This window comes from Gilbertella persicaria (genome assembly GCF_025201335.1).
Source record: "Gilbertella persicaria strain CBS 190.32 chromosome Unknown B0P05scaffold_65, whole genome shotgun sequence".
In the NCBI taxonomy this organism is placed as follows: domain Eukaryota; kingdom Fungi; phylum Mucoromycota; class Mucoromycetes; order Mucorales; family Choanephoraceae; genus Gilbertella; species Gilbertella persicaria.
The window spans coordinates 25,259-47,734 of record NW_026252026.1 but is presented as its reverse complement, the minus strand read 5'-3'; the positions used below and the strand labels follow the sequence as shown (position 1 = coordinate 47,734).

General features: G+C 37.8%; 11 protein-coding genes across 11 annotated transcripts; 6 read left to right on the top strand and 5 right to left on the bottom strand.

The window, feature by feature from the left end:
* Positions 1-117: 117 nt before the first annotated feature.
* Positions 118-744, bottom strand: B0P05DRAFT_562512 (UcrQ family protein). Its single transcript, XM_051580600.1, has 4 exons — positions 695-744; positions 584-636; positions 506-536; positions 118-451 (listed from the first exon to the last, which is right to left on the bottom strand). Exons 2-4 carry the CDS (start codon positions 616-618, stop codon positions 236-238), a joined length of 282 nt encoding a protein of 93 aa, XP_051429973.1. The 5' UTR covers positions 619-636; positions 695-744; the 3' UTR covers positions 118-235.
* Positions 745-1,549: 805 nt separating this feature from the next.
* Positions 1,550-3,002, top strand: B0P05DRAFT_562511 (kinase-like domain-containing protein). The gene is made up of 4 exons (XM_051580599.1): positions 1,550-1,785; positions 1,856-2,340; positions 2,383-2,579; positions 2,628-3,002. Exons 1-4 carry the CDS (start codon positions 1,615-1,617, stop codon positions 2,879-2,881), a joined length of 1,107 nt encoding a protein of 368 aa, XP_051429972.1. The 5' UTR covers positions 1,550-1,614; the 3' UTR covers positions 2,882-3,002.
* Positions 3,003-3,755: 753 nt separating this feature from the next.
* B0P05DRAFT_562507 (uncharacterized protein) lies at positions 3,756-5,081 on the top strand. The gene has a single exon (XM_051580598.1). The coding sequence runs from the start codon at positions 3,773-3,775 to the stop codon at positions 4,649-4,651; it is 879 nt and encodes a 292-aa protein (XP_051429971.1). The 5' UTR covers positions 3,756-3,772; the 3' UTR covers positions 4,652-5,081.
* Positions 5,082-5,892: 811 nt separating this feature from the next.
* B0P05DRAFT_313557 (uncharacterized protein) lies at positions 5,893-7,966 on the bottom strand. Its single transcript, XM_051573513.1, has 5 exons — positions 7,905-7,966; positions 7,495-7,744; positions 7,136-7,443; positions 6,699-7,086; positions 5,893-6,647 (listed from the first exon to the last, which is right to left on the bottom strand). Exons 1-5 carry the CDS (start codon positions 7,932-7,934, stop codon positions 5,950-5,952), a joined length of 1,674 nt encoding a protein of 557 aa, XP_051429970.1. The 5' UTR covers positions 7,935-7,966; the 3' UTR covers positions 5,893-5,949.
* A 274-nt stretch (positions 7,967-8,240) lies between these two features.
* Positions 8,241-10,014, top strand: B0P05DRAFT_600479 (V-type ATPase 116kDa subunit family-domain-containing protein; the record flags this gene model as incomplete). Its single annotated transcript, XM_051583232.1, has 8 exons — positions 8,241-8,366; positions 8,412-8,490; positions 8,537-8,767; positions 8,812-9,243; positions 9,289-9,336; positions 9,358-9,619; positions 9,741-9,967; positions 10,009-10,014. Exons 3-8 carry the CDS (start codon positions 8,555-8,557, stop codon positions 10,012-10,014), a joined length of 1,188 nt encoding a protein of 395 aa, XP_051429969.1. The 5' UTR covers positions 8,241-8,366; positions 8,412-8,490; positions 8,537-8,554.
* Positions 10,015-10,159: 145 nt separating this feature from the next.
* Positions 10,160-10,733, top strand: B0P05DRAFT_313521 (V-type ATPase, V0 complex, 116kDa subunit family). Its single transcript, XM_051573512.1, has 2 exons — positions 10,160-10,510; positions 10,553-10,733. Exons 1-2 carry the CDS (start codon positions 10,322-10,324, stop codon positions 10,679-10,681), a joined length of 318 nt encoding a protein of 105 aa, XP_051429968.1. The 5' UTR covers positions 10,160-10,321; the 3' UTR covers positions 10,682-10,733.
* Positions 10,734-10,936: 203 nt separating this feature from the next.
* B0P05DRAFT_562476 (uncharacterized protein) lies at positions 10,937-12,894 on the bottom strand. Its single transcript, XM_051580597.1, has 7 exons — positions 12,731-12,894; positions 12,620-12,678; positions 12,525-12,578; positions 12,329-12,479; positions 12,082-12,278; positions 11,902-12,033; positions 10,937-11,853 (listed from the first exon to the last, which is right to left on the bottom strand). Exons 1-7 carry the CDS (start codon positions 12,821-12,823, stop codon positions 10,992-10,994), a joined length of 1,548 nt encoding a protein of 515 aa, XP_051429967.1. The 5' UTR covers positions 12,824-12,894; the 3' UTR covers positions 10,937-10,991.
* A 2,380-nt stretch (positions 12,895-15,274) lies between these two features.
* Positions 15,275-16,439, top strand: B0P05DRAFT_562460 (S-adenosyl-L-methionine-dependent methyltransferase). The gene has a single exon (XM_051580596.1). It carries the CDS (start codon positions 15,300-15,302, stop codon positions 16,368-16,370), a length of 1,071 nt encoding a protein of 356 aa, XP_051429966.1. The 5' UTR covers positions 15,275-15,299; the 3' UTR covers positions 16,371-16,439.
* Positions 16,440-16,441: 2 nt separating this feature from the next.
* B0P05DRAFT_562459 (uncharacterized protein) lies at positions 16,442-17,204 on the top strand. Its single transcript, XM_051580595.1, has 3 exons — positions 16,442-16,504; positions 16,558-16,730; positions 16,775-17,204. Exons 1-3 carry the CDS (start codon positions 16,475-16,477, stop codon positions 17,175-17,177), a joined length of 606 nt encoding a protein of 201 aa, XP_051429965.1. The 5' UTR covers positions 16,442-16,474; the 3' UTR covers positions 17,178-17,204.
* Positions 17,205-17,216: 12 nt separating this feature from the next.
* B0P05DRAFT_600475 (PPPDE putative peptidase domain-containing protein) lies at positions 17,217-19,327 on the bottom strand (the record flags this gene model as incomplete). The annotated part of the gene is made up of 8 exons (XM_051583231.1): positions 19,223-19,327; positions 18,992-19,175; positions 18,798-18,920; positions 18,235-18,740; positions 17,973-18,191; positions 17,811-17,915; positions 17,263-17,765; positions 17,217-17,231 (listed from the first exon to the last, which is right to left on the bottom strand). Exons 1-8 carry the CDS (start codon positions 19,308-19,310, stop codon positions 17,217-17,219), a joined length of 1,743 nt encoding a protein of 580 aa, XP_051429964.1. The 5' UTR covers positions 19,311-19,327.
* A 105-nt stretch (positions 19,328-19,432) lies between these two features.
* B0P05DRAFT_591850 (fungal-specific transcription factor domain-containing protein) lies at positions 19,433-22,465 on the bottom strand (the record flags this gene model as incomplete). The annotated part of the gene is made up of 2 exons (XM_051582944.1): positions 19,433-22,318; positions 22,370-22,465. 2 exons carry the CDS (start codon positions 22,463-22,465, stop codon positions 19,433-19,435), a joined length of 2,982 nt encoding a protein of 993 aa, XP_051429963.1.
* Positions 22,466-22,476: the final 11 nt, after the last annotated feature.

Genomic DNA, 22,476 nt, shown 5'->3' with positions numbered 1-22,476 from the left:
ACACTTTTTTTGTAAATATAATAAAACTCAAGTCGTTTCTATCCCCCCCTCTATTTTTTTCTTTCTCTGTCTCTGTCTCTCTCTCTCTCTCTTTCTCAATATGTAGACATAGATAAATAGATCGATAATTTTTTTATTGCTTGGTGCTGCGTATACAGTGTGTGCGTTTGTGTATGTGTGTGCGTTTGTGTATGTGTCTGTGTATGTATGTCTGCGTATATTAATTGCATTCAATCTAATGATCACCACCTTCAGCAGCATGGCCAGCCTTAGAAGTGAGGTAAGCATGTCTGCTCTTAGCGCTAGTGTAGATAAAGTAACCGAGACCAAAGGCGACACCAACGTAAGGAACTTGAGAGGTGACACGGCGAGCAGTGTTGAAAACAGCGTTGTGGGCAGCACCTGCAAAAGGCTTTTGTTCAAAGGGAGATAAAAGGTAGGTAACAACACCCTATTTATAGATGTAAATTAGCTGTCTATCGTTTTTTTCTAATATTCCACCTACTCTTTGGGTAGGTCCACCCATATGGCCCCACCTATTGTATATTAGTATATTAATCATATTTGAGTATGTTGTCCATACCAGCCCATGTAAGTCTTTGCTTTAGCTCCACCCATTTTTTAATGTAATAAAATCTACAATAACAGAATGTTAGTCGAAAAAAAAAGGTACTTTTGTTCACAAACGTCTTACCTTTTTGGTTGAGAAAAGAGAGGAAAAAAAAGTTTCTAAAAGGATCTGGCCATCATTTAATCCCTTGCCAGTTTCGCTCTACGGAACCTGAATCTAGTTGGTGACGCAATCATAAGTTTTAAAGAAGTTAATTGGATCGGTATATGTTCCTTTATTTTGCCCCTTTTACTCTAAAATAAGCTTTTTCTTTTGGCCTCAAGCAATAACACGTATTCGTTTTGTTTTCGGCATTTTCTTCCCAAGTGTCATCACTACAGAATCAAAAATACTAAATATCATTGATTATATGATTGAGGCTTTATACCATGACTTCAGGAACTTATTGATATGAATTTTTCTAATAAGAGAGCTTGTTAGTTGTGTGCATTATTGCCGTATGTCTACATTGTATTGTTAAAAGCTCCTGAAGTGCAACTTACTATCGCACTCTTATTGCTAGTATTTCTAATCATAACTAATTTATGTACAAGTTTCAGAATGAATAGTCAATTTCAATGCTATATATACATAATTGCTAGCGAAAGATTTCTATATCAATTTTGATCATTCTTGGATGTATTGGTACATTCAATCGATACTTTGCATGATCATAATCCACTGATATTCTTGATCTGATATGCAAAAAAAAAAAAAAAATCAGATAACAAAGTAGACATGCCAATCTCCTTTGTTGACATTTTCTTTTTTGTTTAGACAAGATTTTATCTTCAGTGTTTACCGAAAAAGAAAAGGCAGTGCTAATCCGAGATTTGTTCCACAGATGTAATAGAACTTGCCCAATATGTAAATTTTTCTATGATTTGATATCATGTCATTAGCAGTTTTTTTTTCTTGTTTTCTTTTTCTTTCTTTCCTTTTTTTTTTTCGACTCGACACCTTTATTGTCTATATGCCTCTAAACTAAGAGGCATATCGGATGGATGCCAATTAGCAATCATAAGCAAAAAAAGACATCATGGTCTCAACTTAAGCACATTCTAAACCAAAAAGCCCCACATGATCAAGACATAAAAGACTGGAAAAGCCTTTCACCCAATAAACCGCCTTTGCCATTCCTTTTTACAGATCCTGTTTCCAAGCATCAATCCAAGGTAAATTTTGATTGTTGAGTAAATTAGAAAAAATGAGGAGACTAACATCAACAATGATGCATTTAAATAGGATTCGACTATTCCCACTCAACCTGTACTGTCTTTTTCTTCTTCTTCGCGAGACTTGTATCCTATACAAGAAACTTCAGAAACAAATACTTCTAGTTCAAAATCTCGTCATCCAGCCGAAGGAAATATGTTGAACAATGCATCGTCCTCAAGTGACAGATTTGATCTCATTATTTCGCAAGTCAAAAAACCAAATGTTGAGAAGATTCTCGAAGAAGAGTATCATCATAGGTATATTCCTATTCCTGAATGGCTAGCACAAGCGTCTACATGCGAGCCGCGGTTTGATCCTGTTCTTCAATATAACGAAGCAGAGTCGAAAACTGTGTTTGCTGAAATGGTCATAACAGCATTTGATCTTTTTAAAAAGCCCAAACATATTCCAAAAGACATGTATCTATTGTTCAACGAAAACGACAATGATATGAAGGGAATCACTATTATCATGCAAAATGGTACAAGAGAAGATTACCTAGGATTTGGAGGGTAAAGTAAGATACACCAAACAGATCTATTAATTTGCTATAGATCATTACAATATTTAGCACCTGAATTGTGGACTCACTCTCATTTTGATTATGAACATGTTGAGATATGGTCATTGGGGATTTCTTTGTTTCGTATGCTGATAGGAAGATATCCATTTTATACTCAAGGACTATTTGACAAAGAAATATATACAAGAATGACTCATTGTCCTGAGATACCCAAGCAGATATCCAAAGGTAAAAATCAGACAAGAAGGAAAAAAAAAGATCTAACAGGTTGAATAGAAGCAAGAGACTTAATACAAAAAATGCTGTCACCGGAGCATAATCGTGCCTCATTTGATCTCATCTTATTTCATCCTTGGTTGAAAGCACATCATATTCAAAAAGAACCTCTACAAAAAGAGAACAAAAAACAGAGCAAAACAAAGAGAATGGCTCAACTTGTCCAAAAGATTATTAGACTGGTATTCAAAGGTCCTTATCCTCCTCCTGCTTCATATTACGATTTGGTCATCATTAACAAAAGATATACATAAACACAAATACTTTTTGATTGGAGGAACACAAAAAAAAATTTTTTTCTCTGGCTAAAATTTTTTCATTCTCTTCAACTATAAATGAAGTCAATAAACATTAATTTCTTTTTTTTTTTCTTTATACTTCATATATATTTAAGTTTCGATTTTGCAAGTTTGCTGAACAATCGGTATATCTTTTCCTGAACGAAACAAGAATAACAAAGCTTGACTTTATAATACTTTTTGCTCTTTATATGAGTAAAGAGTTTCGCGGTCAATCGAAATTTATGACAAAAAAAAAATGAAAATCTCGTGACATTTATAATAGTAAGAAAGGGAGAAGAGAAGGAGAGAACGCAAAATAAGAACGCTCTATGCTGCATCCTTGTCCTTTTGCATGCATTTGAACTAAATCATTTGAACTTTTTGCTTTTTTTTCTTTTTGTCTTCTGTATTACAACCTACTTGAATATTATTTTTATCCTGGGTAAGGTGATACATCTTTTTTTTTTCTTTCTCTAAATACACTATTCCTGACTGGCTTTCTATCTGAGTTCTGGTCTCTTAATTGATATCTTTCTTGTTTACTTCTTCTCTTGAGTACCAGTCTATTAATGCTTTTTCTTTTATTCACAAAATGTGTATGTATGTACATTAGGCGTGTGTATAGTAGAAAGTGTAAATGCACTATCGAAAAAGTCACAAATATGGTAAAGATTAGATGACTGAGGCTAAATTAACTCTACGTGACGCCTCCTCCCCAAAATAAACGAATCTTTGACTCTGTTCTCTTTTTTTTTTTTAGCAATATATACACACTATAATTCTCATTTTAAAATAAATAGAGGGATTTTTTTTTCTTTCTTTTTGTTTCTTTTTCTCTTTTTTTTAACTTTTCTCTTAATCATTATGGCAGCCCAACAATACGAATTCTATCCTCCTACAAATATGAACGCTATTCGCTATACTATCATGCAACGTATCAAGCAACGTAACGAACATCGACAAGACACTCCTCTTACTCCTCCTACTTCAAAGCATGATATGGATAAAATCCTTCCTTACCACCATCTCGATAACGGCCTTCCATCCCCTCCTATTGAGTCCTGCTCTTTTGAAGAAGAACAGACATCAGATTCTTTACTGAGTATGCACTCTTCGACGACTAATATACTTGAATCACCTCCTTCTCCTGTCTTATCACTGAACGCCAAGTCACCCACTTCTATCGATGGTACTGCTGATACTATCTCTAGTATTCCTGTCGTTAATACTACTACTGATGCTGCTACTACTGCCGCTACTGAGTCTCCTGAAGAGATTCGTGAAAAAATTAGATTACTTAAAGAAGAAAAGCATAAGCTTTTTCAAGCCATGAAAGATTTATTATCGCAGCCAAAGATGAATGCAACAACTCCTGCCAGTCCTCCTCCTACCCCTTCGTCTCCTGCTCCTCCTGCTACTACAACATCACCGGCAAAGCCTGTTTCAAGTACCCCTCACCCTCTTGAAAGATCAAGATCACAGAGTAGAGACGGTTCACTAAAAGCAAGACCTGTCGTTATTCGATCACGAAGTATTAGTCATTCTGAATTCAGTAGACCGATTTCTCGGTACAATGCCAATACAAATGGTGGCTACCATCATGAGCGTAGCAGGTTTTACAACTCGAATGATAGTCGTTACCCTTACAATAATCGTCTGTCACTATCATCTACATCCTCTACTTCATCATCACAAATTGCATCCCACACTATGGTAAGTTGTTCTTTCTTATGGCCTTCTTAATCTAATCTTCTTGAATAGCCTCGTCGCATAGTGAATAACTCAACAAACATTAATAACAACAACAACATGAATTCATATCCATCATCCAGACATCCACTTGCCATTAGGCCCTCTCCTTCATCTCGTCAATTAACGCGTTCTGATAGACATTCAAGATATTAAAAAAAAGCGTTTTCATTCAGCATCACCTATATTTTTGACCTTTCCTTCTCATATATATCTGTATTATTATTATTACTATTATTCATTTCCTTATAAAAAAAGCTTGTATATATGGTCCATGGAAAAACCAAAAAAAAAAAAAAATTTTATACAAAGTGGAAAAATATTTTTCTTTAAGCGCACTATTAAAAACATAGGCAAAGTGATACAAACTCTCCGTGCCACGCTTTATTTACGGTTAATATATAGCAATAAAAGCTCATAGTGTTCCTTTTTTCTCCAAATCTTTCTTGCAGAGCATTTTTCGGGGGAATCTGATAACAATCAATATAAAATAAAATTATAAGTCTTCTACAGCAAGGAGTAGAATTGTACCACTTGTTTATCTTTCGCTTCAGCAACTTTAATATTCATTGCTATTGTAGCTTTGATTCCTGCTCTTCACATGTCATTTTTCAACCAAGAGGAGATATCAGCTTGACCAGCAGAAAGGTAGAACTGTTACTAGCCGGATTTTTTTCATGTGTGTCCTCTACTAACCTTAGTCTGTTGTCATCTTGATATTTTGCTACTCTTCTGCTTAATAAGAAGGCAACACAGCAAGTCGTGTTTCATTACAACTCAATGTATTTGATTAGCACATTTCCTCAATAATTATCTTTGTGTTGTCTAACCTGGAGGTAAGGCCTTTCAATATGAGATTTTGTTAAATTCACAAATCAAAGACTTTTTTTAATGTGACATACACAAGATAGCAATCTAGTCTTATTCAAGACAAAATATTATACAAAAGACATCACATTGCACTACAAATCCATAATATTCTTATACAAGTAATTAAATGGTAATAATATGGTTATTAAACATGCTAACTAGACTATCCCTCCCCTTCTTTTTTTTATATACAATCAACACCATTGTGCTATTCAAGATTTGGTGTCGAATATAGACCAAAATCTAGATATCCATAACAATTGTACGTTGTCTATAACACCTTTTCTGTTGCCTTTGCTATCAACTTTCAAAGTAATACAAACGCTTTAGTTTCAATTTATGTACTTTCTCATCGTGTTAACGAAAGCTTTGTGTTTGTGGCGTACACTGTACGACATGAATTATGTAGTTTTTTTTTATTGTTAATGCTTGTGAAAACAGTTGTTACAATGACCCTTTTTAAAGACATTAGCTGTAAAATCATTACAACCACACTCTTGGCAAGAAGCAACAGCAGATTCAAAATAACTGTCCGTTTGAGTAACATGAAGTTGTGGTGTGGAAGGTGCTGTACGCACTGATTTCATAGTTGAAGAACTTCTCGAGTTGACCATATTGGGTCTAGTGGAAGAAGGTGGAGGTGGAGGTGGAGCTCTCTTTGTGGTGGCTACCTTGTATTGAGGTACGGGTGAACTTGCAGGAGATGAAACAATGGTGCTTGAAGACACTGTACGACTAGGCTGATTACTAGTATTAGGTCTGATATACGAGAAACCATTGTTGGCACTACGATCTCCAAAAGGTGAACCTGTCTCTTCTTCAATCATTTCTGGTTCTTCATGAATATAGCTTTGTGAAGGATGCTGAGAAGATAAAACAGGTCTTGCAGGCATGGGTGGACCAGCACCGTTGCTAACAGCTTCTGTATAATTGACAGGAAAAATACCACGACGAACAGTACCATTTGGATCAGCGATCTCACCTAACCACCAACCTTCATCCACTTCTTCTACGACTTGGATCACATCTCCTACACGGAATGAAAGTTCATCTGAATTTTCACCTCCAAATTCATAGGTTGCTTTTCTCTGGTTTTTCATTGGTGCTTCGGCTTGTAGTGCTACAAAGATCGATTTAGGGAAAAAACAATCGCTATTTTATGTCTACTTACATTGTCTTCTGGGCAAAGCAGGTGGTGGTGTACGTTGGAAGTCGTCACTGACATTTGAGTTTTTGCGAGCAGGAGGGGGCATACGTCTTGTTGTGTTGGAGTTACTTAGGGTCATAGCGGGTAGAGTCAGGGTGTTGTCATAACTTCCATTTTTACTGCCTACTGAAAGTTTTCTAGGCGTTACGACGGGTGATCGCAGCATGTTCATTGGTGCGTTTTCATCCACAGAAGAGTTATTTGATGTACGAGACAAATCTGTCATACGTCTCGTGGGAGCAGTTTGGCGATGGCCCCAGTTATTTCGAACTTCAGTCAATACTTCCAATGAGTGACTAAAGTATTCCATCTGAATATCTAACAAGTGTTGAAGAACATCACAATGCACATCCTAAAAAAAAAGCATGAGTAAATAGCTCCCCCTTCACATTTTTTCTTACCTCAAACTCTTGTAAAGCAGCCATCTTTTGAATCACATCGTATTCAGAATCTTCATACTTTAATTTAGCTGCTTGCATTTCTTGTTCTAGCTCGGGCTTTTCCTTTTTCGATTTCTGTAAACGACTTAGCTTCGAATCATAATCAAGTCGACGAGACTCAAGCTTCTTGCGTAATTGTTGGTATTCTCTAAATTGTGCGAGACCTTCATCTAATTTCTCAAGGTATACAGTCTTCATGGCATCAGCATATTCTTCTTGGAACACAGCCAACTTGGATTGAGCTTGCCCAAAATTGATACTAGCCACACCTAGATGGAGAATAAGAAAAAAAAAGTCTAGACGACAAGAAGGGAACTTACCAAGAGGAGTTTCGTCTGTAAACTCATTACCATAATTATTCATACATACACCAAGCATATCATTGGGTATTCTTTTTGATTTGTTGTCTTCAGGGGAAATTTTTCGCTTAAGCAATTGAGCTTGTAATAAAAAAGCAGCAGCATGGAGTTTTTCATAGGCAATACGTTTTCTTTCAGTTTCGACTTCAAGACGTTGGAAATCTTCTGTCTGCAGGGTGATTTTAGCGTTACCCAGCTTTTCCTCTGTCCACTATTTAAAGAAAGTCTTAATATGATAAAACAACTCCGCAAAATAACAAGAAATATAAAAAAAAAAAGAAAGAAATAAAGAAGAGGTCTCTTTAATAAAGATCCGTTCAACTTGTATTCTTTCTAAGAGCAAGAGAGAAAGAAGAGAAGGACCAGCTTACCTGTTTGAATTTGCCAATATTTTTAATCATATTTAAATGAAAGAAAGAAAAAAATAAGAAACACGGAATCAAAAAAAAAAAATATTTATAATCTAATTGATATGTAATCTTTTCAAATCACGCCCTAAAAAGGGGAAACATTAGAACAGGACATCAGCTTCTAGACACACAATATTTGCATAATTTACACACATTTGAACTCAATTGTCGAGTCGCTGAATACAGTAAAATTATGCTTACATTCAGATCATAAAAGACACTATGTCAATCATGTATATCACTGATCAACATGGACCCTATTTCTGTTCTCCTTTATTTTTTCCCTTTTTTTTCTTTCTCCATATCAGAATGTCTCTTTTTTGCTTTGAAGAAATGGTGCCTGTTCAATTGTTTATTCCGGTTGAACTAGCTCATGATTGTGTGTCTGAGTTGGGACAAGAAGGGAAAGTCCAATTTATGGATGTAAGTGTACATATTACCAATTAGAGACACTTAGTGAGTTATTAGTTGAATAAAGATAAACCAACTTTTCAACGCACTTTTGTTTCTGAAATACGAATGCTCAATGAGATGAAAAGCATCTGTGGTATATATAGCTCATGAAATCCAACGTATTTATTATAGCGCGTTAGATTTTCTCAAAAAACAAAATGAAAGAAGCCAATATTGGCATGGTTCAGCCCACATCAGAAGAACATCATTCTTATGCAAGACAAGCTATCATTGATTTATTAGATACTCTTCGAGACCAAAAGCAACGTACAAGTGGGTTGAAGAACTTGTATCAATCACTGGAACACCAACTTTTAGAGTTGATTGAGTTTCGTCATGTATTAATACAAACTGCTATGTTTTTTGAACAGGTAAAAACAATGGACGTAAAAGCTCTATTCAATCACAATGATAGGCAGAAGATAAATACAAACTATTTCGAATACAGTCCATGCAAGATATGGGTCCATTGTTTGTAGACTATGAAGCAAACCGTGATATTGAATCATCGTCAACAGATAGACTCACTCGTCTTCATTACTTGATGGGTGTTATTTCTAAAGATTTAGCTATGACCTTTGAGCGTATTCTTTGGCGAGTCTCGCGTGGCAATCTGTTGATTCAGTTTGCTACTATACCTGAGCCTGTAGCCACGGATCCATCTAATCCAAGCCAAACCGAGTATAAAGTTACATTCACGGTCTTTACTCATAGTCAGCAACTTCTCAAGAAATGCGAGCGCATCTTGAATGGTTTGAACGGGAGAGCCTACGCTGCTGAAGTCAGTGCATCAAAACGTTCAAAGAAACTGACGGCGATTGCAGAAAACATTGACAATCTGAATACTGTAACTCTATCTTTTAAAATACCTCCACTTATTTTTTCTTGATAGGCCTTGGATCAAGCAAGACATATTTCTCAAGAAGAATTAAAAGATATAGTAGACCATTTAGCAAATTAGAAAAACATCGTTCATAGAGAGAAAGCAATTTACTGCGCCATGAACATGTTTAATTTTGATCCGAATCGACAATGCATGATTGCAGAAGCCTGGTGTGCTAAAAACCAAGTCGACATGGTCCAAGCAGCCATTACAAGAGTAACTCTTGAAAATACCATGTCGCCTATTCTTACCATGGTGCCATCCACACATCGCACTCCTCCTACTTGCCACCCAACGAACAAGTTTACTCGTCCATTTCAAGAGCTGGTGGACACTTATGGTATTACTCAATATGGGGAAGTCAATCCTGGCCTGTTTACACTTGTTTGGTATCATGTTTGGTGATTTAGGCCATGAATTTCTTTTGACTTGCTTTGCTTTTTACTTGATTGTATATGAAGAACAGTTGTGTCAAATCAAAGATGAGATTTTCAAGATATTTTATCATGGAAAATACATGTTGTTAATGATGGGCATCTTCTCTATGTATACTGGATGGGTATACAATGACTTTTTTTCATTGTCTTTGTTTATGGCTTCAAGCGAATTTGATTTACCTGCAAACTATTCAACAAATGAAACAACTCTTTTGCAGAGTGGATATGCTTATCCTTCTGGTATTGATCCTGTAAGTTGTCTATTTATTATCGAGTACTGATTTTTGTCTAGAGATGACATGGTACTTCTAATTATCTGGTCTTTTCGAATGCATACAAAATAAAGCTAGCCATTATCAAAGCAGTTGTTCATGCAAGTATTTGCTACTGAATTCAAAACTCATGTCTAATCTGGATATCCATTGTCATTTGTTTGAATGTAGTCAACTATCTTCACTTTGAAGAAAGAATTTATATTATGCTGGAGTTCCTACCTCAAATCCTTTTTTTTTGAATCTATTTTTGGTTATTTGGCTGTCTGTGTTGTCCTTAAATGACTTAACGACTGGTATCAAGTCCAGCAATCTCCTCCTAGTCTACTGAACATGTTGATTTATATGTTTCTGCCCCCTGGTGTTGTCCCCCCTGACCAAGCATTGTTTTCTCATCAAAAGTTTGTGCAAATCACGCTGCTTGTATTAGCATATATTTATGTTCCATGTATGTGGCTTTCTAGACCTTTCTATCTCAGATATAAGCATCAAAAGCAAAATGCGTTACTTACATCAACACAGGTAAGACACACGTATCACGGCTTCTTTTTAAGAAATCGATAGTCGTTTGATTTTATTCAGGTATTGATATACCAGACAATCCATACCATTGAATTCTGCTTAAATTGTATATTCAACACTGCTTCTTATCTTCGTCTTTGGGCTTTGTCTCTTGCACACGCACGTAAGTAAATAAAGATGCGCAGTTTAATTTATGCACAACTTATGTCCTACCTGCAAGAATTATCCAATGTGTTAAGCATCATGACCCTACGTATTTGGTTTAATACAACAAGCTACAAGGCTGTCTTGGGCCTTGTGGTTGAATTCAGTCTGTGGTTTGTATTGACCATAAGCATTTTATTACTTATGGAAGGTTTATCTGCTTTGTTACATGCCCTCAGATTACATTGGGTTGAATTTAATAGGAATGGAGGAATATCATTTGAACCATTTACATTGTAAATTCTTTTTATTATTTTTATTTTTATTATTATTATTGTCATGCTTGTGCAAATCCAAATCTCGAATGTCTACGAACAGGAGAGTCTAGACCAGAACTACTGTTCAATAAAGCATTTAAAGCAGCCTTGTTTCCAGACTGGCCTACCAAAATAGCCATATGAGAAAAGGGATTAAACAAACCAGTGTATTTGGGTGTAGGTGTAGAATAAGTCAAGAAATCAATTACTGAAGGCACGGGAGTAGACTGAACAGGTTCTGAATTTGCTTCTAGAGATTTCTCGTCATTCAAAAGTAAAACAGAGACGCCTAATGTTAATTCGTCTGTGTCTTGTTGTTTATCGAACTCTGTTTCTGAAGGAAGTGGGCATACATCTCTGTATGCTTGTCCTAATACAAATCCTGTTAAACCTTGTTCGAATGAAGAAACAGGAGAGGACGCAGTAGAGGATTCAGATAGAGTGTTTTGTTGTTGTTGCACCTGTTGCTGCTGTTGTTGCTGTTGTTGTTGTTGCTGTTGTTGTTGCTGCTGCTGCTGCTGCTGTTGTTGTTGTTCTTTCCGTTTCTTCTTTTCACTTTTACGTTTTGGCATAGGAGGAAATTGTGTCTTTTGTTGTGAAGCAGCCGCAGCATCAGATAGACTAGGACCAAATGCATCTGAGACTGACATGATGGGTGTAGAAGGTGAACTAGTTGCATTGCCTACTTTAGCCCATGAAGCAGAAGCAGGTAAAGCTGAATCGTCCGTCAGTTTCTTGGAAGAAGAAACAGCAGGGAAATCATCATTAGAAAGAGCTGGTGGTGGTGGTGGTGGTAGTGGTAGTGCAGGACGTTGTGGCGATGCTTCATTGCGATTTTTTTCTTCTTCATCTACAGACAGCATATCACGCATATGGTGTTTGCTAATTTCATGTCAGTACAAACATAGCATTTATCTTATACTGTGTTACCCTGTAGCCAATTCTTCCTTTGAGATAGTGTCAATATCTTCGCCTTGTTCATGCAAATAAAGACAATTTGGATTTGGACATGTCATGTTGCGCAAATAATAAGTACAATACTTTGTGGTACCATACGAAGCTCTTGCCCTCAAGTTAGATCAAATGCGTATACGCCCATTTGCACCTTACCTAACAACTCGATCAGCAATCACACTACCATCTACAGCTGCAATAGCTTTAGCAGCATCGTCTTTTCTAAAATAAGTCACATAGACAGCAGCACTTGGTTGAGAAGTCATTTGAGAAGCAGGAAGAGAAGGCCGCTTATTAATGACTACCTTAGAGATCTTGCCAAACTGACCAAAGAAGTCATGCGAACGAACCACCTAATATGATTAGTAAAAAAGAAAAAAAAAGTCGCAGTAGGAAGACATACTTCTTCCGTAGCTAGACGAGGATGTAAACCAATAATGTAAACTAGATTCTTTTGAACTACACGCATACTAGACAGATGTCGCCGGTTGGCTGATTCCATGTCTTTTTGCTGTCTTTCTTTTTCACGCTTTTCTTTTCGAATACGCTGTAATCTAAAATCAAGTAAGTACCATGTAGTGAATAAACTATTACTTTACTCGTCTGCGCTCACGGGTTGAAATTCAACCATTTCTTCTGAATATTCTCGACGGCTATGCAGATCAGTTTAAGACCTTGATCTTTTTGTACTTACCAAGCAGGACATCTCCCATTTAAATTTTCCTTGATATGGTGCCAGCAGAATCTACAAATCTTTATTTTTTTTTCAGGTAAATCAATTATGCCTCAAGTTTTCTACACTTACTTGATAACCACAAGGACAAGGCTTAAAGTTGCGATCAGCAATATCAAATTCCTCCATGCAGAGAGGGCAATCAAGATCATCGTCAGAATCCATGTTTAATGTATAAAAAAAAAAAGCAGAAATAAAAAGAAAAAGAACACGTCTTATTTACACCAATAAAACTCAGATCATTGTCCTTCCTTTTGGTTTAGACTCTGAAAGAACCAAGCATCCTTTTTATTTTTTGGAATTTAATTCATGCAAAGACTAGATAAATAGAAAGCATTTAATGAGCCAACACAAGTCAAGTATACTTTTCTTCCTCTTTCAAAGAAGATTTTATATGCAAACGTTATTATGATTTAGAGCTATGTCTACTGTTTATACTAATACCAGTGGTGAGGAGTGTTCTTTGTCTTTTATTTTCTTGTTTCATTGCTTTTGTTCAATGGTGCCATCTCAATCAATTATCCTGGAAAAATAGAGCAACATATAAAAGAGTAATCACAAAAGAAAGCCATCTCTACTTGGTCGCTTTCTTGTGTCATATCATGTGCTTTTGAGGCCAATTCATACTTGAAGTAAGAAGTAGATCATTCCAGCACGGATTAATGTTGGATTTACGGTAAATGTCATAGTTGAAATCTCCAGCAATAATAATAGGCAAAGACGTTGACCGTAAATGTGACATTAATGGTTGATTGGAAGATAGTGCGCGAAAGAATGTGGATCGACTACTACGATAAGCAGGAGCATAAATATTGAGGATATACATAAAAGGAATGGAGGGTTCAGAGGCATGAACGATAGACGCTAAGAGAAAGCGGCCATTGGTAGAATTGATGGTGGGATGTGCTGTAATTTTGTAGTGAGATTTTAAGGAAACAATGCCACAGTGTTCTGTCCAAAGACTAGATTTAGTCTGGAACTTGAGATTGAGCTATTTCTGTATATTAAGTGTAGATGCGTGTGTTTCTTGTAAGCATAGAATGGCATATTTAGTTGAACGTAGAAAGCGGATGAACAAGGGCTGTTTGTAAGGATCTGAAGTTTTCGTAAGGCCACGACAATTAAAGGTGGCAATTTGCATAGAGTCTTTAGGCATAGATTATCTTATTGAAAGTCAGGAGAGGTACCTGTTGATCCACCTGTATTATGATTAGGTACCGCTCTATGTCTCTCATCGTCATGATTAAGTTTGATCTTTTTACGCTCCTGGATAAACCTTTCTAAGTCCAAAGCCTCTTGGGTTGGATTATTGCTTGGAATATTTTGAAGATATTCATCATCATCCTCTCCATCGGAGTCAATGATTTCTACTTCACTATCTCCTTGCTCTTTCATTTCATGATCCATCAATTCATGCTCGACTACTGTAATATCGTTTGAAAGTGTTTAAATAGTCTCGGTTGCTATTTGACTAAGAGGAACGGTAGTCAATGCAGCAGGAGAGACAATTTGCTTAGGCTTCGCACTTTGTGCCAGTTGCTCATTGGGCAGGTTGGATCCTGATTTACTAGCCTTGTCTTTTGTGATCCCAATACGCTTATTAGGAGAGTGGCCTGATCCATGACTACGACGAGGACAATTACGGCTGATATGACCACGCTCATTGCAGTTATAACAACGACGAGTACTAATGAGTTCCATGCAATCTGCTCGACAATGGTCGGATTTTTGACAAAAACGGCAAAATTGGGGCATTTCATCCCACGTAAGCAGAAGTTCACGATCAAATTCGGGCCAATCCACTACTCGACCAAGTTGCTCAGGCTCAGTCTTGTAAGGATTGTTCAGATCAACAACGACGCAGCCCTGGCCGAAAAATACAGCACCGTCCATATGAAATCCCAGATCCAGGATTTCACCAGAAAGGCAAAAACGTTTGGTTATTTGCTCGCGGAGAGTTGAAGGATGAATCAAGGGGAGTCGTTCAACCTTAACTCGAGCAATTTTCGCATTCTGGGGCAAGCTGCGGTAACCTTTGATAATATTATTATCTTCCATCTGCAAACCGGTGTTGATCAACTTATTGTATACTTCTAAGTTAATATCCTAGCATGTTTCAATAAAGCGTCTCTGCAAATACTTGCACTCAACAAGTAAAGTACCAAAGAAATAGTACTCTTCATTGGTATTAAGTGACCCAAGAAACTGTTTAAGGCCATTCACATCATAAATGTTGGTGATATCGATCAATACACTATCTTTCTCTAAACCGACAATATAAGGCGTAATAGTGCCTGAAGAAAGAGTGTTGGTAATAGCATACTTCGACTGGGAAGAACCAGAAGTGCGTGCAGATCCTTGAAACTGTACTACCAAGTAGTAGAAAAATCAAATCATGGTCTATTTTCATGTATATACTTGTATTCGCCTGCTCTTTTGATGACTGCCGTCGTAATGAGATCAAGCCATGGCTTGAATTGAGTAAGTTCTGAAAGCTATGTTGTTATGACGAAGATTCTCTGAAAAGAATGCCATTTGGTTCCTCAAGTAGAATCGCTTGATGATATTTAGCCAGCCACAGTGACTGTTGAATCCTTTTATTTTTCGTTTTCCAAAGCACCTGTTTCACTTTCTCGACCAAATGTCTGACACAGAAGAGAAGAAAAAAGGTGGTCGAAGAGGCACCAAAAAGCAGGACAAAAAAAAACCAGCTCTTTCCAAAAAGAAAGAAAAAGCGCTCCAGCGAGAGACTGAACGTCGCCAAGCTGTCATGGCCGCATTCAACAAATACTATGAAGAAGAATGGGGCCCTGAACGCTGGCCTGTCTTGTTAGAAGCTCTGAAGAAACCCGTACGTCACTGCATGATGATGAACAAGTATGCCAATGTCGACGATGTCAAGCACAAACTCAAAGATACATTGCATGATCTGACACTTTTGGATTTTGTCAGTATCCCTTGTTATGCATCCAAATCGCAATCACGATTCCCTCCACCTTCGAAGGACAACAACAATATTACCGACTATTATATCCTAGATGCAGCTTCTGTGTTGTCGACCGAAGTACTCGATATTCAGCCTGAAGATCATGTACTGGATATCTGTGCTGCTCCTGGTGGCAAGACCTTGTCTGTCTTGCAACGTCTTGATCCTAAATATGGCCGTTTAACATCCAACGAAATTGCTTCGGATCGTCGTCGTCGCCTAAGACAGGTGATTGAGTCTTATATACCTCCTAACATGATAGAAATGAGTACGGTGGTGGGTAAAGATGGCACCCGTTATTATGGTGAGCCTGAACAATATGACAAAGTATTGGTGGATGCTCCTTGTTCCTCTGAACGCCATTTGCTACATGACGAAAAAGAATTTGAATTATGGACACCTAAACGAACTCAGATGAATGCCAAACGTCAATTATCCATCTTGAAGGCTGCTTTACATTCAGTGCGTGTGGATGGTCTTGTCTTATACGGTACCTGCTCTATTAGTTCACTTGAGAATGATAAAGTAGTGGAACGTATGATGAAAAAGGGCAAGATTCCTATTGAAGTAGTCAAAATGAAATTACCCATTGGTGAAAGAACAAAGTATGGTTATTTCATTGCTCCTGATCGTACTACCTATGGCCCTCTTTATTTCTCTTTGATCAGAAGAACAGGTGTATCTAAAGAAGAAGGTGAATTTTCTGATAGCGATAATGACATGTAAATAAAATGATTACATAACATAATGCGTATATATATATATGTGTGTGTGTTACAAGACAGAAAATTCTGGATTTTTTTTTTTTTACTCTTTTTCTGTTTATTGTTATGTTTGGTTGTATTGCTGCTGGACGTTTGGTAAAGAACAATACTATAGATGCGTTGTTTTCTAATGCCTATGTCATATTTAGGTACAAACTAACTTGCAACAAGTGGACGTGAATAAATACGTGTTTGAACTTTCTGATGCTCAAAACATAAATCACATTGTTGTGTTCTTACTTGGCACGATCCCTTTTGAACCTGGTTATGCAGCCACTGTTCATTTACTCTGGCCAAACAAAGAATGGCAAATGTTGGGAGGGTAAGTGCACCCAATAATGATGAGATCAACACTGACATCCGTAGATTGTCCAATGAGAAACCAAGTGCTATTTTTCGACTCAAGACAAAAGAATCGGCTGTTACTGCACAAGTCTCCACACCAGCTACCCTCGGTATTTCAATTGAACCCATACAAGTGGTAGAACAAGAGATCGCTACATTACAAAGTGCCAATATGTCAACTGCACTGATGAAGACAACCGCCAATGTATCTCAAGTAGGCCAAGTGGCTGGCAAAGTGCTGGAAAACCTGTATAATTATGTCACCTCATTTACTGTTCAAACCATGCCTGTCCATGCTATTCCTTTGGGTCAGTTGACAGAGAATGGTTATTTACCCCTCAAGACCTTTCAGACATGGTATGATAACCTGTCTCGAAAGTTAGCCACCAATCCTAATTATCTAGACACTGAAAAATCAGCTTAAAAAAATATATTTATTCTTGTTCATCCAATTGTACTAATTCTATAATGTCTCTTGCTAAACCCAAGACTTTGGTAGATACAATCACTTTGGATGTCTTTTTTTCTTCTATGATACTCTTGATATCGAGTGCAGACAAGAGGTTGGCTACAGATGACGTATGTGGAGGTGCTAAAAACAAGCATTTGGCAATGGCTGCCAATAAACGATGCACGATTTCCTCATCGATTTCTTTGGTCAATGCATCTACCATGGCACTGGATAGTTCGACTTGCCAATCATCGTCTTCTTGTTCAGCCATGCCTACAAAAGTGCCCTCTTCTTTCTTTTGTCTTTCGGTAGCAATGACGGTAGAACAATTGTAGGCTAATGAGGCAGCTGCTTGTCTTATCTGTCCATCTTCAGCTAGTAAACTGGTGATCACTAACTGTGTCAATTGAGAACGATGAGAAGCAGCAAGGTTGGAGGTGAAATGGGTGGTAGAGAGAGTAGGATTGGAAAAGATATTACAGGCTATGCGAAGGATCATGAGCCATGTTGCTTTAGCAGGATGTCTGTGAACAAGGTTGATAATATTGACCAAGGGTGTGGCTATTGTATATGAGTCTTCCTAGCTATGGTCTTCCATTGACTTACGATCATGCACATAAAAATCAGATACAGCTTGATTCAATAAGAGTGAGCGAATGATATCAAATAAAGGAAAGAGTTGTTCTACAGGTAACGTCCCTACTAGGTTGTCTTTGGATGGTACAGGTGAGACAGACTGATGTCATAAATATACGTACATTACTTTACCTACAAACACCGTCCATGATGGCATATCCAATGTCTGTTGCTTGTTCTCCAAATAGAGTCTTGATTGCTCTACAATGGCTTTTTGATTCTGGTCTAATGTCGCCAAGAACCCATTCAGTTTGGTATAAATCATGTCCCATTTTCCAGGCTGAGCATATAAAATAGGTACATTGGGATGATCCACAATGGATCGAAGCAGCCGTTTGCGATGAGGATGAGCTATTTTAAGTGTAAGTACATCACTCTAGATCGAATCACATACGAGGATATGCTTCAAACAATAGCATGTCTACTTGACTCTTGAGTTCTGCATAATTGGCACCTTTGAACTCAGCATACTTTTTACCCTCCAGATAGAGCTGAAATGTAGGTGTGGCCGTAATGCCGTATGTTGAAGCACCTGTTGCCATGGAGGTATCCATGACAACGCCTAAAATTTTGATGGGTTGATTGGGATGTGTGTTTTTATCTCGAATCAAGGTTTCGAAATCAGGCTTGATCATGCGACAAGGTGGACATGTTGCTGAAGTGAAAAAGACCACTACGGCTTTATAGGTTGAAATTAATTGATCTACAGTGGTGGATGAATGAGCTATCTGCACAGGATCCACTTGAGTGGGTGCGGCAGAAGTGGCAGCGGAAGATACATGCTGTAATAAGGAAGCCGCTTCTGCAGGCACAGATGAAGACGCAGAAGAAGGTACGGTATTCAACCGAGATTGTCCAAACATGTTTTCGATCATAGGCAACATGGATCTTCCAAAAGGTCTATATATATACACCCCATCAAATGTCAGCATGAATTAATATATTGCTTGTACTTACGTATTCAAGAATTCAGCAGGAAGACCCGTGATATGGTTTGGAATGGATTGGCCACATAAAAATTGACATACATCATTTGAAAATGTATTACAGTTAAAATCCAAAAGATGATATTTCTCAGCTCTATTGTTGATTGTCTAATCATGACCATAGTCTTATTTTTTTTTTTTTTTTTTTTTTTTTTTTTTACTTACGTATAGACAGATCGAAGACTATCAATGTATTCCAACACAACTTCTTTAGGTAAAAATGTCTCGCCTATATCAATGATCTGTAAGGGTTGTCCATGATGTGTACCCCCAGGAACAGAGGTCATAATGCCCTGACCAAAATAAAATTCGGTACCGTACACTACTACAGAAGTATGCCAAATACCATCTACATATTTTATCAACGTCTATTTGTTATTTGTTCTATTCACCTACCAATTTGCTTTCCAGTCAGTTGAAGTGACATGGTACGTGCAAGTCCTTGAGATAAATCATAGACATAAAGTTGAACAAGTTCTGCCATCTTGAACGAATAGTAATAAAAAAAACAAAAAAAAAATATATATGTATATACGTCGTCGTCTATTTAAATACTAAAAAAAAAAAAAGATTCTAGCAAATTCAACATGACAAATTTTACTTTATTTAAGCAGTATCTTCCCAATCACGATGTGCTCTCTTTCTTCCATTGTTAGCATACAATAAATCATTTTCATCTCCTGGGTTATTGCCTGAAGGATATGCATTGAAATTAGGCATACCATTATTATAAAGTAAGGCACTCATAGTAGCAGGATCCATATTCATGGAACCAAACAAACTAGGATCAAATGGTGTATTACCCATAAACGGTTGTGATGGTGGTTGCGATGATGGTGGTGGTGGTTGAGGTGGTTGTGGAGAAGTAGCAGTGGGTGGCTGTTGTTGTAATCCAAACAAATCATTTGGATGGTTCAAAAAGTGAGGGTATGAACTTGTGGCAGAAGTCGTAGTCGTGGTCGTCGTGGCAGGTGGTGGCGTGGCAGACGTGTTTTCAAAGCTGTTAAAATTGTTGTTGAACTGACTGTAAGGTGCATTATTAGGAAAAGAATGGCTGGTGGTATTAGTAGTGTTACGAGGTGTAAACATGTTGTACATTCTCTCATTGTTCAGATCAAATCCCATATCTCTCAATAAAAGTTGGTTCATATCGCCTGTGTTGGGTTGAGAAGGTGCAGCCATATTGAAACCCATCAAGGTAGGGTCATTCAAAAACAAGTTTGAATCTACCATGATGTTAGGATCATTGTACATGTTGACAGGTGGTTTAGGGAGTTGCTGACCAGCAGCAGCAGCAGTGGTAGTATTGGTAGTAGTAGTAGTATGGGTCGCCGTAGACGCTGATGATGCCGCAGGTGAAGACTGTTGTTGTGTTGAGCTCGATTGAAACATGGGTGTCAATTGAGAAGGCACACGCATATGATTAGAGTGTTGAGACTGAGGTGAGTTCATCATGGTATGTTGAGAATGAACAGAAGGCGACAAGGAACCAGTGTAAGAAGCATTCGTAGGCTGTGGCATGACATTCGCCTGGGAATCAAACACAGCAGGATGAAAGACAGAAGAAATCGACTGTTGGTTAATTGAGTCTTCACTGACAGGAGGTAAATCATGCAGGTTAGAAGAAAGACCATTCTTTTTCAAAAAGCCTTCAATACTCTCAATGATTTCACATACTCTGACCATATACATCAAGGGAGATTCCTTCAGGACATTAGCCGTCATGATCAGGTTACGTTGTGCCAAACAAGAGACTTCTTTTTCACTACTTTGAGCATTCACTTGATGAATCGTCACACTGGCTATAATGCCATCCATAGCATAAAAGAATTGACACCAATTCAAGTTAGCAGCATAAATGCTAAGCATACGTGTGATCAAATTAGCCGCTTTCGTACAGATATTCAGAGACAGTAAAGCCACGGGTGTAGCCGTCTGATCTTGTTTAGGCAAAAAGAACTTGTGCAGCATAATCCAAGTCGTTTGGTACTGAATGTTCAGGATAAGACAGGCTTCGTCCCTAAAAGATCCTGTCTTTTGAAACACGCTGGCTTGGTCATCAAAATGCAAGTCATTCGGCAATTCACTAAGCCAGTTGGTCAATGCATTCTCTAGCCTTGAAATAGCAGACAACAAAGACTGGCCTGATTGTTCTGAAGGCAAATGCTTTGTAATGTCTTTACGAATACGCATCAGTTTGATTGAATAGACAGCAAAATGAACACGGTAGCCTGTCTCATCATCTTCGTGTTCTAGGCGAACAGGATAGTCTAGATCACAGTCCTTATCATCGACCATGGTCGGTCTGTTCGATTCAAGGGCAGCACATAAATCAAGCCAGTAAGCAGACCACCATAGACGCTTGTTGGTTTCACGCTGGTTAAGATCAGCAGACATGTGCTCCTTCTTGTGGAACTTGAGATCTTGAGCCATACGAATCGCTAGACCAATATAGAGATAGGCCAGACTTGATCTTTCACTACTGAGTTGATACATGTACAAGTTAAGCAAGGCATGAATAGTAGTGGGACTACTGATATCAAAGCAGCGCTTAAGCGATTGACGTGCCTCTTTAAAGTAAAATTCGCCCATTGTGGTTGCTGAATGACCATTGTTGGCATGGTGGTAAATACAGCCGTGTTTAGATACCCAGGCATGGATAGAATTCGCCAAAAGAGGTTCTAATCCTTCTTTTGACATGTATTGTTGCATGAATGCATCCTTGTCCACAATCTGATAAGCCAAGAAACACGTATGATAGCAAGTATGCATCAGATTATCCAATACGTTTTTTGGTAAAGTATCCTCTGCTGATTTCTTTTCTTGAAGAATTTTTCTAGCTTCATTATCATCCACTTCCCATAAACGACCACCCTTGTCATTGTTGTAGTCCATCATGGTGTTGTCTAGGTAATTGCCTGACCCAAAATTTCTTTTCATTGTTGATTTAGGTTGCGATGGTGTTGGTTGCTTCTTTTGACCTTGTAGAGGTGTACCAGTTGACGCGGATGAACTTTCAGGGTTAAATAGACTAGTGGTCGGTTCATTATTGATGTTCAGTTGACTGATACCGTTTAATAAGATCCGATAAAGATCAGCGACACTGGCAATATTCGTGTCAATCCGAAGACCAGAAGGGGACAGTGATAGTTTCCAAGTGACAGATTGCTCCGTGTTATGATGAGACGTGGCCAAAGCCATGTTATTATCAGACATCATCATGGCGTTTGGATCCACCACAATATCGTCGTTGGTAGTTGTGGAAGAAGAAGCGAAAGGGTGCAAGTTGTTCTTCATCATGGCGAGTTCAGATTGCATTTTTTGCATTCGTTCCTTGAGTTCTTCCACATGGTTGCCAAGTTGATCAAAAGCATGTCCGTCTACTCTACGAGGTGGTGTGGCGTAACTACAAGGTAAGCCTGCAATAGCACAACGGCCACACGTTGGCTGAACAAAATCACATTTGACTTTCTTTTTACGGCAGCGAATACACTACATTCAAAGTTAGACCTCCGAGTTTTATGAATATATAGATATAGTTACAGCTAAACTACTTCTTGGTCTTTTAGGTCTTGCTTGTTCTGGTTGTTTCTGCGGTGAACCATGATTATTATTATCGGGTACAAATACAGACGACATCGTTAGAATAA